Source organism: Pygocentrus nattereri, chromosome 13, assembly GCF_015220715.1.
Source record: "Pygocentrus nattereri isolate fPygNat1 chromosome 13, fPygNat1.pri, whole genome shotgun sequence".
NCBI lineage: Eukaryota > Metazoa > Chordata > Actinopteri > Characiformes > Serrasalmidae > Pygocentrus > Pygocentrus nattereri.
In genome coordinates this window covers 15,786,669-15,800,503 of record NC_051223.1, presented here as the reverse complement: position 1 = coordinate 15,800,503, position 13,835 = coordinate 15,786,669, and the positions used below count along the sequence as shown (strand labels likewise).

At 38.8% G+C, this 13,835-nt stretch overlaps 1 protein-coding gene across 1 annotated transcript in view; it reads right to left on the bottom strand.

The window, feature by feature from the left end:
• Positions 1–13,343, bottom strand: part of hectd2 (HECT domain containing 2) — a 38,774-nt gene extending 25,431 nt beyond the window's left edge. Inside the window, exons 1-8 of the mRNA XM_017681939.2 lie at positions 12,879–13,343; positions 11,515–11,641; positions 6,041–6,179; positions 5,835–5,937; positions 3,074–3,163; positions 2,846–2,910; positions 2,689–2,734; positions 1,535–1,644 (exon numbers count right to left, since the gene is read on the bottom strand). Of these exons, the coding sequence (XP_017537428.1) occupies positions 1,535–1,644; positions 2,689–2,734; positions 2,846–2,910; positions 3,074–3,163; positions 5,835–5,937; positions 6,041–6,179; positions 11,515–11,641; positions 12,879–12,956 (758 nt within the window). The 5' untranslated portion in view covers positions 12,957–13,343. The remainder of the gene's footprint in view (positions 1–1,534; positions 1,645–2,688; positions 2,735–2,845; positions 2,911–3,073; positions 3,164–5,834; positions 5,938–6,040; positions 6,180–11,514; positions 11,642–12,878) is intronic.
• Between the last annotated feature and the right edge of the window lie 492 nt (positions 13,344–13,835).

Sequence of the window (13,835 nt, the reverse complement as noted above, 5' to 3'; positions counted from 1 at the left end):
ATTTGCTCTGTTCAGCGATTGGCAGAGAGGCGGAGCAGCACATTCTGTCCGCACAGCAGCTGACATAGACGTGAATGAGCTGTGCATGTTCAAACAGTGCTGCCAAAGACCAAACACTAATCTGGGTGGCTTGCCCTGCCTTTGTTTTAATTTAAACAACTTAATTTGATCTTTTTCACTGTAAGCACTGTCTTATCACTCACCGTCACAATGAAAATGGAACAACTTGTGGTTTCTCAGAAAAAAATAGAAAAATATTCTGCCGCTTTTAACATTCTCTCTGAGTGATCAGTTTACATGTAAAAATAGCTGAAAGCACAGCACAGCCGTGGTCTTTTAATGAAGTGTATGGTGATTTTGTCAAATAACATTGCAGTTATAAAATTTTTTTACAAGATTTTTTTTTTAGTGAAGAGCAGAAGCTTAGAAACGGCTTTGAAGTGACTGTTGGTTAGCATGTAGTCTTAATGGGCTGTGTTTCAATCACTTTTTCATACTCATCCTGAAAAATTATAAATGAGAACAGCTTTATTAGGAAATCTGTTGCATTAAAATACAGTATATCTGAGCATATATAGGGCAGGAGAGAAGCAACTAGATGTAAATAGCGGACACCATCTGACACTGGGCAGAACGCAAATATGACGTGATGACATCACAAACATGCTAATTAGCACAAAATGTCATCTAGGTATCATGATTTAGCTACTTTCCACTGAAAAATACTAAATAGCAAACAACATTCAAAGAGAAACATGAGTTTGTTTGGCTATAGTTTTGATGTTTGAATGACATTCAAGTGATGAAGCTGAGCTTGTGCTCACTCACTCATCACTAGCTGCAGGGAGACGCAGATAAACAGAGATAGTGGGCTAGCTAATCGGGTTAGCTGATTTGTGTAAGACAACAACATAAATCTAGTATAAAACACTAAAATTAGCATTAGTACAAATTCAGTGTACACTGAAAAAACAATCCTGAATGAGATTTAGGTTCATTACTGAAGTTATTTCATTTGTGATGGAAGCTGAAGTATGAAATGTAAATATTATTGGGTTTGAGAGAGGAATTGCAAATACAGTTTGGAAACACCAACAATTATTCAACGCTTGTAAAATGCTATTCAGGCCAGCCCTAAGGCCCACACTTTCCTTTCTCTCAGGACTGCACAACTTAAACATCAGTTACTAAATAACAACTTAAGAAGTGAATAATAAGCCAACAGTTCCTGTTGCTGTTCCAGCATACCCACTCAAATGAACACCAACCAACTGCCATCTACACATTTCCACATAAATTAAAATAAGAACTGAAAAGAACTGTAAAGGCCTTCTATTAACATCATTGCATGTAATCACGTTTAATTACCTGAAATAGCTACTGGAGTTGATTATGCAAGTAAATGTAAACAGTCCTGTAAAAGATTCCCTTATAATAGAGGCTTTGCTGTAGTTATGGTTTTACTTCGCGAATTGCTTCCTTAAGCAGGTTGGACTGCGAATGGTGGTGACAGAAGGGAACGTTTCAGACTCACTTCTTAAACCAGTGCATCAGGAAATGGTGGTCTGCTTCAGCCAGCGCCGCGATTTGCCTCAGTAAATGTGCATAGATGACATATGTGGCTGTGCTGGTGTACTGAGGGTTCTGCAACAAAGAGGAGCCTTTTTCAATGCACTTCAAAAAGGAAATATAACTTTTCGTCCGGGAGTGGAGGAAGAAGTCTGGCTTTTAATAAAAAGTGGCATTTGAGCGGAAACCAGCCATCCCCACTCCAGCATGACCTCATCGGTTCCTCCAGCTCAGAGAAAGGCAAATAATACCAGAGGCTGACTCACATCAGCGGCAGACGCATCAGCCCAATAATTGCCGCTGCCTTTCGATTTCACCCTGTCTTCAAGAGATATGTAGGTCAGGACACCCATCAACAGCCCGAGGACGACTAACATCAGAAGCTCATTTCGGAGCAGACCGACCTCAGAATATGAAAACGATCAGCTCTCATAACCATAACATTCAATCCCATTCCACTTCAAAAAAATGAGCTCATGAATGGACCAAATCAAAACACAACATCCTAAAACGGATCCAAGACCCAGCAAATCAACAACTGTTTAAAGACACACTCTCTACGTCTTGCCAGTCTTTCCCCAGAGGTGAAGCCCAATGGCTGTGGCCATATTTGGACAACCCAAAACCAGTCTATGCTGGTCATGTGTGAAGTAAACACTTAGCTCATAATATATCTGCAGCCACTCTGACTGCAGCTATGGCTGGAGTCAATGGGCCATGTGGTGAGAGAGGAGATCAAGAGTTTCCTGCCTAGCCTCGACTCGCCTCGCCTCCCGCTCAGCGCCGTTTTCACAAAGGCCAAGTTTAATCCAGATTAGCCCGATTGTGCTGCACATATGTACATCTATAAGTGTGTGCAGATAACGGTCTCGATTTAAAGAGAGAAAATTACAGCCATTACTGAAAAGTACCACATGTCCTTAGGTTATGTAACGGAGACAGCTTTCTGCTCATAGTGTGCTTTTGGCCTTACTGACCAACTCACTTGGGCTAGATCATTATGTTGATGTATAACATATAGTTTATTGGTCATAAACAAAGCTTATATAAGCAAGCATTATGTCAGAGAATGAGAAAACAAAACGGGTGCTACAAAGTAATAAATAAATAAATAAATACCTGTACAAGAATGAAATAAGCCCTCAGGTCATCTTTTGTCCTCGGCCTGAAAGACATAAAGTTTCAAACATGCAAACTTTCCCATTAAAACACTGCTTTCTGCAGGTTTAATGTCCTCTTTAAAAGGTTCAGTGAGCGAAAACAAAACAGCACTCACCCCTTCCACTCCCTTAATAAGCTATTAATGATTCCCTTCAGGACCGATTTCTGAGTGTCTGGGGGCTGTGAATTAAAAACATTCAAAACACTCTGTCCAGTTCAACATTCTTGAAGTAATGAAGTAAATATCAACAACAAAAACACACAATGGCTCTCTGTGTTCTTATAACAAGAGACATGACTCTTTATTTATTTAGTTTTTGCGTAAGGCCATCTGTTTACGCACCGTGTGAAGTAAGGCATCATAAACAGCATTGACAAATTTGGTGTTTATTCCTGAGTCTTCAATAGTGTTGTATGGAGCATTTGCTTCCTTCTGTGGACGATAAAATAGAAAGTCAGTCTCATAACCTACCAATATATTCAGCAATCATTTACTTTGCCTCAAATACTGAATCTGAAAAGTCTTGCTGCTACAGAAGTATTAAAACTTTCTCAAAGCCAAAAGAGCATAATTACTTCTAGCATGGTCTTTTTTTCAGCTGCTTTGAATGTTGAAATAAATGATGAAGCGGACGCTAAGTAGTTCACCACTACAGTAACTATACGCAGGTGTTCTTTGTTTTACTGCTCTCTGAATGAGCTCATTCATTCATCTGGAGACCAAAAAGTAACGTTTGGTTTTCCCCTTTTCCCAATTTTCACCGTTACTGTTTCACAACGGTTCAAATTCCAGCAGCTCTCATTAAAAAAACATTAGTGCAATTCAAAGGGCATGTACTGGACCTACTCCGAAGAATATTTTCTGTTAAGGCCATGTTGTATTTCTATGTACAGTACAGCAGTATAAATCAATGAATAAAACTTCACCAGTACTGTAAAAAACTCAGAGACCACCCTTTCATGGATTTCATTTCAAAACAGTCATTGATTAGCAGGTATTTACTTTTCAATGCCAAGAAAGGAGAAAGCATATATATTTCACAGACAATTACACAGAAGCTTCAACTACTAAACATAATATCAAGCTTTTCAGTATTTAGTAAGTCCACCATTTATTAGAGTTTCCTTTCCAGTTTTTCAAAGAAATCTGCAGGGATATTTTTCACACCTCCAAAGTTCAGTCTTACATTTTGGTTCTATTTTCTGCTTCTTATGAACCAATTACAAATTCAGACTTATCCTTGCTTTCCTTTTCTGAATAACGGCTTATATATCTCACAGTGAAAGGATGGACAGAAACACTTGTGGGTATTATCAGATCTGAAGCAAGAGTAGAGCTTGATGTTCTCCTCTCTCTCATAGATGACAGCTTTAAGTACTGTTTATCTGGTGGTGACAGACAGAAAAGTGACTTCAATCTCATACTGTATAAGCTAACCCAAATATGAGTATTACGTTCAGTTTCTCAACTGTCAGCTGTGTTTTTCTTTTTTTAACCAATTCATTGCTCTTTTTTACCCATTCATAACTGTAATGCAACTTTTCATTTGTTCCTTTTGCATCGCTCCATTCTTCCATAAACTGCTATTACTGCTCCATAAACTGATTTGCCTCCAGTTACCCTGCTTAAGTTTATTTACTTAGTCATATAACTATTTATTTATATGTCTGTTGATTATTTTCAGCTAAAAATCCATGGTGAAATTGTTAATGAATCAGGTGAAAGTTTTACATTGATTTCTCTTTCTCTTTCTGCTTATACATTTTTCTTTCTTTTTCTCAGTTCTCACTGAGATAACTGATAAAATAAAAGACTGTCTCTACCAAAACCCAGCTAACAGAAAACATAGCCCACTCATGCAGTTAACCAGACAAAACACAGACAAATGTATGTCAATTTCTTAATTACATTTCATGATACTTTGCCATCAGTTTGCAAGTTCAGAGTAAACTTTCTCATGCTTTCTGTAAGGAGAGCAAAACTTAATTTCTAATCACTACTATAGCCAACTAAGGGGCTTGTAGCCTAAACTAAGCAACTACTAGACCTAAGCTTAATCATGCTCCTTTAGCTATCAACATTAAGAGCACTCCAAATAATAACAAATTGCAGTGTTTGCATTTTACAAGCATAATCTGTTAATTACTCAATACTAATCAACTGCCACATTTTATATACATAGCTATGTTGTATGTTAGCATATAACTGTTGTCAGAAAAAACCCTTGTATCTCCAAAATGATAACTTTGCAGGAGAAGGAAAAAAACCTAATGTACTTTTAATGCAAGTCAATGGAACCAGACATTTTTCCAAGTCATTCTGGGGTGTTTCCTTTGGTCCATTCCTTATGAAAGGAACCAAATCAGTCTAGCACCAAATTACGAGGTCGTCTGAGACCTCATTGCTCATTGGGTAGATTTTTGCTTTTACCACACTGAATTGCATAAAACCCTTCCAAATCTATCAAGGACCTTACTTACGGTCACAACGGGCAGTGATCATGAACCAATAAGGCAATGGCGAATTCCAACGGTTGCTAAGCAGTGAAATAACACAGCGCTTGGTAGATTTTGATTTGCCATAATGCAGTGACACAATTCACAGAAAACAATCACATTTCATTATCATAAAAAATGTGGCATAATAAATATTCTATCCCCATTTGATTGGGCGACATCCCAGAGTGGGCCTCTGTATTATCAGACTGGCACTGCTAGCCCCATTACATTTCTCGAATGGAGATATGTGAAAAACCCTCTTGAAACTATCGAGGACCAGACCTCGGAGGCCATGCTTAGGGAGCAGATTTTACTGGTAGGACAGATTGGAAGTGGTGGTAAATAAAAAGTGGTCAAATTAAATACTGATAGAGTTGATGTTATACTTTCTTTTCGACTGGAAATTAAATTAACAAAAGGGTGGTTTCTGACTTTTATATGTGCATAGATTTAGATGGAAGTACTCCAGAAAAAGACTTTAAACAATGTGAAACAAATCCACTGAAATGACTATTACAACACTCTTCCCAAAAACAAACAAACAAAAAAACACTAAAGCTTAGTGAAAAAAAAAACTATGGATTACTTATCTGAATCAAACACACCTTAAAGGCAGCATTGAGTTCCAAGAAGGAGTCAAATGTGGTCAAGTAGAAATCATGGACTTGCTTCCAATCACCTGAGATAGTCGCCTTTTCAATGTCTTCCCTGGATTCATCCAAACAAGTACAGTGAAGCATGGTTTAGTGTGAGTAAACTAGGGCAAGAAAAATGAAATGGGGTGTAATCAGAGGGAAAGTATGGTCCTTACTGAAACTCTTTGGCAGTTTTGGTGCGGATGGGTATGATGGGGTCTGAGGCAAAGCGAGCTTTAACTTCCGGAGGCAAAACGTCAATAGAGATCCGCTGCTTCTGTCTAACATCTGGACAGATTGGGGGGAGTTCTCTCACTGCGGACAAACAAAAAAACAAACAAACAAACAAAAGAGTGTACAGTGTAAGGATACAGGGATACATACATACATACATACATACATATATATATATATATATATATATATTACAAATATCTGATGTTATATTTTTAATATTACATCACAATAATTAAAGATCACAGTTTCCATTTTTCTAAGGTTTGATAAGTTGGAACAGATAATGCAAATGTAAAACATTTCAAAATTGCTACTGAAAATTAGCACCATTATATTTTTTTGAGATGCCACCAGTTCGATACCAGGTACCAGTACTGCACCAATATCAGAAGAAAATGCTGAATTGGATATCAAAAGGGAAAAAATTACTCCTGAAACCAAACAAGCCTCAAATAACACTCTGATGTGATGCTGTTAGTTGTCTAGTTCTTCTCTTGGGGTATTAGTGTGGTGTTTAAGTAGCTTAAGCATCACAGCCTACTTTTTGGTAGATTATAATCTTAAGTGAAGTGCTCAGTGGATCAGTATTTGCCAGTTATCTAAGGTTTCAATAACAGCATTGGAAAAGAAAACTTTAGTAGTTTTAGTCAAGTTTCAAATTAAAATGCAGCAGACCCTCAATCACCTCCCACTGGAGAATCCATTTCATTTTGCTTTGTTTTCAAGACAGTGGACATAAACAAACTGCTATTATTTTAGAGTTAGCATAGGCTTAACATGGTTCCAACTTAAATGGTGCAGAAGTTACCTTTAAGCACCTTTACAGGTGCAAGAATGTAACTGCTGCTCCATTTAAGGTGGAAGGTCCATCAATTCATCCATCAATCCATTCATCCACGTTAGATTTACTTAAGCATCTAAAACAGTTTAATGCCCACTACTTTATCATATCATCTCATGCCACAATTTTTTTCCTCAACGTTTTATTGCTTATCATTACGTCCCATTGAACACAGCCTGTTATGCTCATAAGGGCTAAACCCTTAAATTTGTAATCAAACATGTAGTTGGCCAGTGTTTCTTAAATACAGATATATTCATGATATGCTCAAAAATGTATAACATCTTATAAAAGTATTACAATACTCACAATATCCACAATAACCCACACTCACATCAGCAGAAAAAAATCTTGCAAAGCATTCAAAAATGTGTCATCTTTTATAACAAATTGAGAGTTATCCTGGACATGTTTTTCCATTACATAAATGGAAAAGAGGGAGTGTAAGTGCTGGGCTTTCACTGTACAAGACGCTGGTTCATCTATCAGGATCCTCTGTGCATCCTGGTCTCCTGGTGACAATTAAGTGTTTTCCCAATTCACTAAACATTTTCTCTAGTTCAGCAGAAGCTAGCTCATCAAGCGTCAGATCCCAATCCTCCACAACATTAGAAAACTGCACATGCTAGGATTCTGCAGAAAACACAAGGGCCAAAAGACATCATGTAATATTAATCAGTGACTGCGACATAGTCCAATAACATGGGTTGAGTCATGTGCAGATAAATGATCCCACTACAAAAAGAACAGGCTGCTGGATTCACATGAATAAAACAAATTATATGACCACAATTTTGTCTTTCAGTTACGTGTGACCACAGACGTGTTGATGTATTATGTTTTGTTCATGTAGGAATATGAATCAAGTAAACTCAAATGCATCATTTTTCAGTACAGTTTAGGAAAGTAACATATTTGACACCAGGGCTCGGTGCAGAAGTACTTTTATGATACCGACTGAATTATTTCAGTGTCAAAAAAATTCCATTTCAAATAGCCAATAAGCATGCTTACTCCAGAATCTGGACTGCTGATTTTCTGTCTTAAGTTACCTTCCAATTAATATCAGTGCTGCTTAATTAGTCTGCTACCTGCTGTGATTAATAAATGCATCTACTTCCATCTATTTTTGTACATTAAGAGTGGTTTATTATTCTGGGATTTAGTTTTAGTATTTAAGTGCATAAATAATGTTCTTATGGTTTCCTTAATTATAACCACTTCTGTTTTTATCCCCATTTTAAGTCATTTAAAACACACGTTGAAAGCATGATTTGAAAAAAATAAACACAGCCATCAGTTCGCATCACCGTCCTCCAGCACAACTAAAAAACAAAAAACTGCCCTCTTCACTCAGAAGTAGCCGCTAATCAATGTCAGCTCAAGACACTGTCATTAAACAAAATAACATGATGGGACTTGTTCACCTTGCTAGTTTGACCATCAAAGGCACACAAAGGACAGCAGCTATAGATAGTGTAGAGTTCTGAGAGGAAACAACAACAGGCAGCAGGTACAACAGAACTCAGTGACCCACAACAATACTGATAACAAAAAACCTGGTCAATTGCAATGCATGCTATTAGCTGAGGCCTTTGTCACAAGTTTAAGAAGTTTCCCTTTTAGAAATGTGTTTTCTATCTATTGGTGTTATTTGAAGTGAAACAGAAGAGAACATGGAGGTCCAATCAAAACATGCTTTGTAAAGACTCACTCATTATCTTCATTAATGCAGTAGAATAGAACAGAATTAACAATCATGTCACTGTGCGTGTTTGCACACTGTGAAATTAGATCTCTGCATTGAACCCATCCATGCAGTGAAACAGCCACGTACATGCACACTAGAAGGCAGTGAGCACACTTGCCTGGAGTAGTGGGCAGCCCTATCCACGGCACCCGGGGAGCAATTGGGGGTTAGGTGCCTTGCTCAAGGGCACTTCAGTCATGGACTGTCAGCCAAGGGGATGGAACCAGCAACCTTCCGGTCACAGGGCTGGTTCCCTAACCTCCAGCCCACGACTGCCCCTGTACTGTACTGTACTGTACAAAAGCCAGAGACCACCCATCATTTATTTCAATTTCAGGCAAAACCAGTCATTAAGTACAAGCTTGTGTCATTGTGTCAGCTTTAGGAAAAAAGCAGAACAAACTGATTTAGCAGAAAATAACACAGAAACCCCAGCAACTAAATGTAATATAAATGTTTTCAGTATTTACTGTGTCCAACTTTTGCCTTTATTCCAGCTTCCATTATTTTCAGGAGGTTTGCTATCAGTTTTTCAAAGAAATCTGGGATATTTTTTCAGACATCCAAAGTTCAGTCTTACAAGTTGGTTGCGCTTCCTGCTTTTCAAGATCCAGTTAATCTTCAACACATCCAATGATGCTGAAGTCTGGACTCTGGGATGGTCAGCCCATTGTTCTGAGAACACCAGCAGCTTCTTTGTTTGATTTGCAGACATTATTTTCTCTGTATTTCTCTGGCTTCTTAACAACTAGATATTCTTTCAGACCCACAGTGTTGAGCTGTCTTCTCACAGTGGAAGGATGGACAAATGCCTGTGGATTTTTTTCAGATCTGAAGCAAGAGTGGAGCTTGATTTTCTCCTCACTCAAAGAGGAAACCTTGTTTACCTGATGGTGGCAGTTTTGGTGGTCTACCAGGTCTTGTTAGTAACACTTACATCATAACTAACAGTTACTTGAACTCTTGAACAGAAGTTTTGTAAACTTCTGTTTTTTCTCTTACTTTCCTTTGACTTTCCCCTTACCTCATGTAATTATCTTAAATCTAATCTCCTCAGAACATCACCTGAAAAATGAATAACATGAATAACTAAAGGCTTATTTGAATGGAAATTGAATAAAGGGAGGGTGGTCTCTGTATATCACCTGATACTGTAAAATCATTATATATTTGGGGAAAAAAATAATGCCATACAATTTTAGCAACACTGGACAGCATCATCAAAAGCTCAGAATCATCAGAAGATAAGTGGGAACATGTGACTGGCCATTTAGGACATCTTGCAGTAGCTTCAGTAGTGCTCCTTTCCTCACTCAGCCATGAAGGAGCAGCTTGGGCCTGATTAGCCTTCTAGCTCTTCTACAGGATGCATTGATCCTCAAGTCTCCCACTGCATCTTTGATCTCAAGGACAAAGAAAGCGAAACACATCTGCTTGAAGTACTCAATTGTTCATTAATTCAAAGCAGCCAGAGGGATCACTTTGATATGCAATCAGGAGCTTTATTTTTGAATCTGTACTAAATTAGCTTTACCTTTAAAATTGCACATGCATTTAAGGTCATGATGACCTTCAGGTTACGAATCCACTAGTAGGAGCTTCTGTGGGCGATACGAGGATATGCTATCTTTATCGTGATAAATTAGATCGCAATGTGCGTTTCTGAATACATCATGGGTATCCATCAACTTTATTTATCATAAAAAAGACAGATTTGGGCAAATTATAAAGAATACTAACAGCATAAACTGTATAGAAAAAATGGGCCTCATTCACCAAACATTCTTAAGACTTTTTTTAAAACCCACTTACACAGTTTTCACAAGACATTAACCAGTGTTTTCTAAGGTAAGAACAGAATCTATAAACAGTCAAAAGCACAAAGGTGTGAACAATTCTACAGTTTAAGAACACTTCATGAACCAGACGTAGATTTTTTTCAGGATCGTTCTTAAGAACAAATTTAAGAAAAAAATGAAGAAGATATTGGTGAATGAGGCCCATTGATCTGACTGGATGTCAGCTCATTATGGCATCTCATTTTATTTGTTTATTTTTTGCCTTCTGTTTGATTCTTCTAACTTTTACTTCTGAATTTGTGAATAATGAATTAAAAAAAAAAGACTTTTGTGAATGTGGAATTAAAAAAAAAAAACAGTGAAAATGTATCAAACATTGCAGTTATATTATATAAATAATAATAAAAAATTATATATATATATAAATATTGCAGTGTTATGGCGTTTTCACACTATTTTTTTCCAGACCCTGGACCTCTTGAGTTTGGTACCTTTGGTCAAATGTGAAAGCTGTTTTCACAGAACCGATCTCCGGTTCTCTCTGGTGCGGTCTGCTGCACGTGTGGAAGCTATCCACTTCAGGCGCCAGGTGTAGAGTTGATGATTGGTTCATTTTGCAATGCAACTGCTTTGACTTATCATATCACTTCCATTTTCAAGTTCTATGATATCTAGGAAAAGACTGTTATGGACAGCAGAGGAGACGGAAAGACATGGAGCAAAGAAGGCATTCAAGGGCCAATGGCCACAACTCACAAAAACTCTCAATTTTTTTTAGTATATAAACAAACATCGCAGAAAAGTGAGGTATGGAATTGTGCAATCGATCCACGCTTCAGATGGAGTTCTTGTGTGCGAAAGCAAACCAGCGATACTGAGTCCCTCCCCCAAAACGAGCCCAGAATTGGTCCTGGGTGTGGACTCAAGTGTGAAAACGCCCTTAAATCAACATTCTTCTCAATTTATTAGTGATGAATCTTGAACCAGCAAACTGAGGCAGCAGCAGGTGGCATGTGGTCTGACCTTGTCGGACTGCTGGTAAGAGGAGCTGAGTGGACAGGCTGTGACTACCCGACTCTCTCTTGTGGTTTAGGGTTGAGATGAAGCTTCCATATGAAGAGAAAGGTAGCTTCGGTCCACGATCCAAACTCTGTCAGGGGAACAAACCCATATTCAAACAAAGCTGAGACAATGCACATGAATTATGACAAAAAATACATGCCCCACAAATGATAAGTATGGGTTCTAACTTGAACACGGCAAATGGGTGGAAAACTCTAATTTACTTTGTGTGCCGCAGCAAAGAGGACCACCTCAAAGCCTGAGATCGGTGTAGCGCTGTGAGTAGGATGTGGAGCGTGACCAGGAGTAGTTTAATCAATTCAAAGGCCTCTAATCTCAGCATCACCGTTGGGGCAGATAAACAAAGCAATGCCTGAGGCAAAAACAGTGGAACAGCAAAAATGTTTAACCTTTTTCCCCTTGCTTGCCCTCATCAGAGGCAGATATTCTGGATGCTGTCTTACATAACAAAATAAATCAAGTGTTAGCCAGATGTTCCCACCCTTTGGTTTAATCAGTAACACAAGTTTTATGCAGCAAAAAAAAATATATAACAGTAGTTTAAAGGGTGATGTATTACATACCCAGGTCTTATGATGCTTTTAGAACATTTCTGGATAGCTGAACTTAAAACGTCCATGCATGTGCACTTACAAACTCAAAGCAACGTGACTCAGTATAGTACACTGCAACACTACGAGTTGTTACTTCACTCTAAGGATGTACCGATATGGTTATAACGTTTTTGGTGTGCCATCATTGATATGTGATATTTTTATGCATATATCTGCTGATACATAAACATTTATAAAAACATAACACTTATTTCTGTGGCATTAATGCAGTAAAAGATATTTTGAGCACTGTAGCTCACCATCACGCTCTGCTCTTCGGGAGCACAATAACTGAACATCAACATCTGTTCAATGTTGATTCTGATATTACCGTGCATCCCCACTTCAGAGCCGCCTATGAAACTTCTAACCATTTCATTTGCCCATCTGTGAAGAACCGAGTCTGAGGGACTTTTCTTCAACCTGCCAATGTTCCCTCACACTTTAAAAACAAAGTGGTGAAAACGTTCTTTGGAGCAATACTAAAGAATAACCACTGTTACTCCAGCGAAAAACTTTCAAGTAAGTGAGTTGCTACCTGCTGAACGTCTGAAGAACCAAAACTGGGTTTCTACAGCGTTTTCAACAGGGCAGATGGGACTGACTAATAAAAGTAATGCTAATACGATGAAGAGCAGCAGCAGAGTCTGAAGTGAAAAGTCACATTTAAACAACACTGGTCTGCACAAGAGCGAGGAGAGCGAGGCTTACATGGGTTAGAATGGGAGGAAGTCGGTCCCTGTCCCTGTCTTCTAGCGGATAGTTATTCTCGCTCATCTTCAGACGCATGTCCTCCTGGGTGAAGACCCCTTCTTCTTCCAAACACAGTCACATGGCTCGGATGGTGGAGGAAAAGTCCGTGTTAATGGTAAAGTAAGGCGGAAAACTCCGTCCTGAAGAGCACTGAGCAGTAAACAGATGGAGCAGACAGACAGGCTGGCAGACAGACAGCTCGCAGCCGCGGCGACGGAGATTCAGGCTTAGCAGGTGAGTTTTTGGACTTTCCAGAAGAAACTAGAAACTCTACGACGTTCTCGCCATCCAGAGACGAAAATCCAGCGCCGTGTGAGAAAATAACCGAGAGCAGAGCGGAAAGCAGAGCGGAAAGCAGAGCGGACTCGGAGTCGCCGCTCACTTCAGACACTCAGCGGAGCGCTGCCGTGTGTGTGTGTGTGTGTGTGTGTGTGTGTGTTTGAGTGAGTGTGTGTGAGGCAGCTGCACGCTGGCGCCATGTTGGTGAGGAGGATGGAGCTGCTAAGGCTGCGTAAGAGTGTGAGAGAGTGGGCTGGCCTCTGTCTGTGTGTGTGTGTGTGTGTGTGTGTGTGTGTGTGTGCTGCAAGGGCGTAGCTAATGATTATAAGTGCATAGATTTAGATTGTAATATACAGGTTTTGCATAGATGTCATGCCATAATTAGAAGAATAAGGTTGACTCATAATGTTCAATGACCACAACTACATATCATGAAACTCGTAGTACAACACAATAAAACCAAAAATATAAAACATACATATCTATCAAACTTATGGTGGGGCACGTGCCTCCGAACTTGAATGAGGCCCCCTGATAGATTGATATGGATAAAAGCATTAGAAAAAAGTGGTGTTAGTCACAGTGAATCACTGGATCTCCTGGGCTTCAAAACACCTGTCACACCTGAGCAAACTC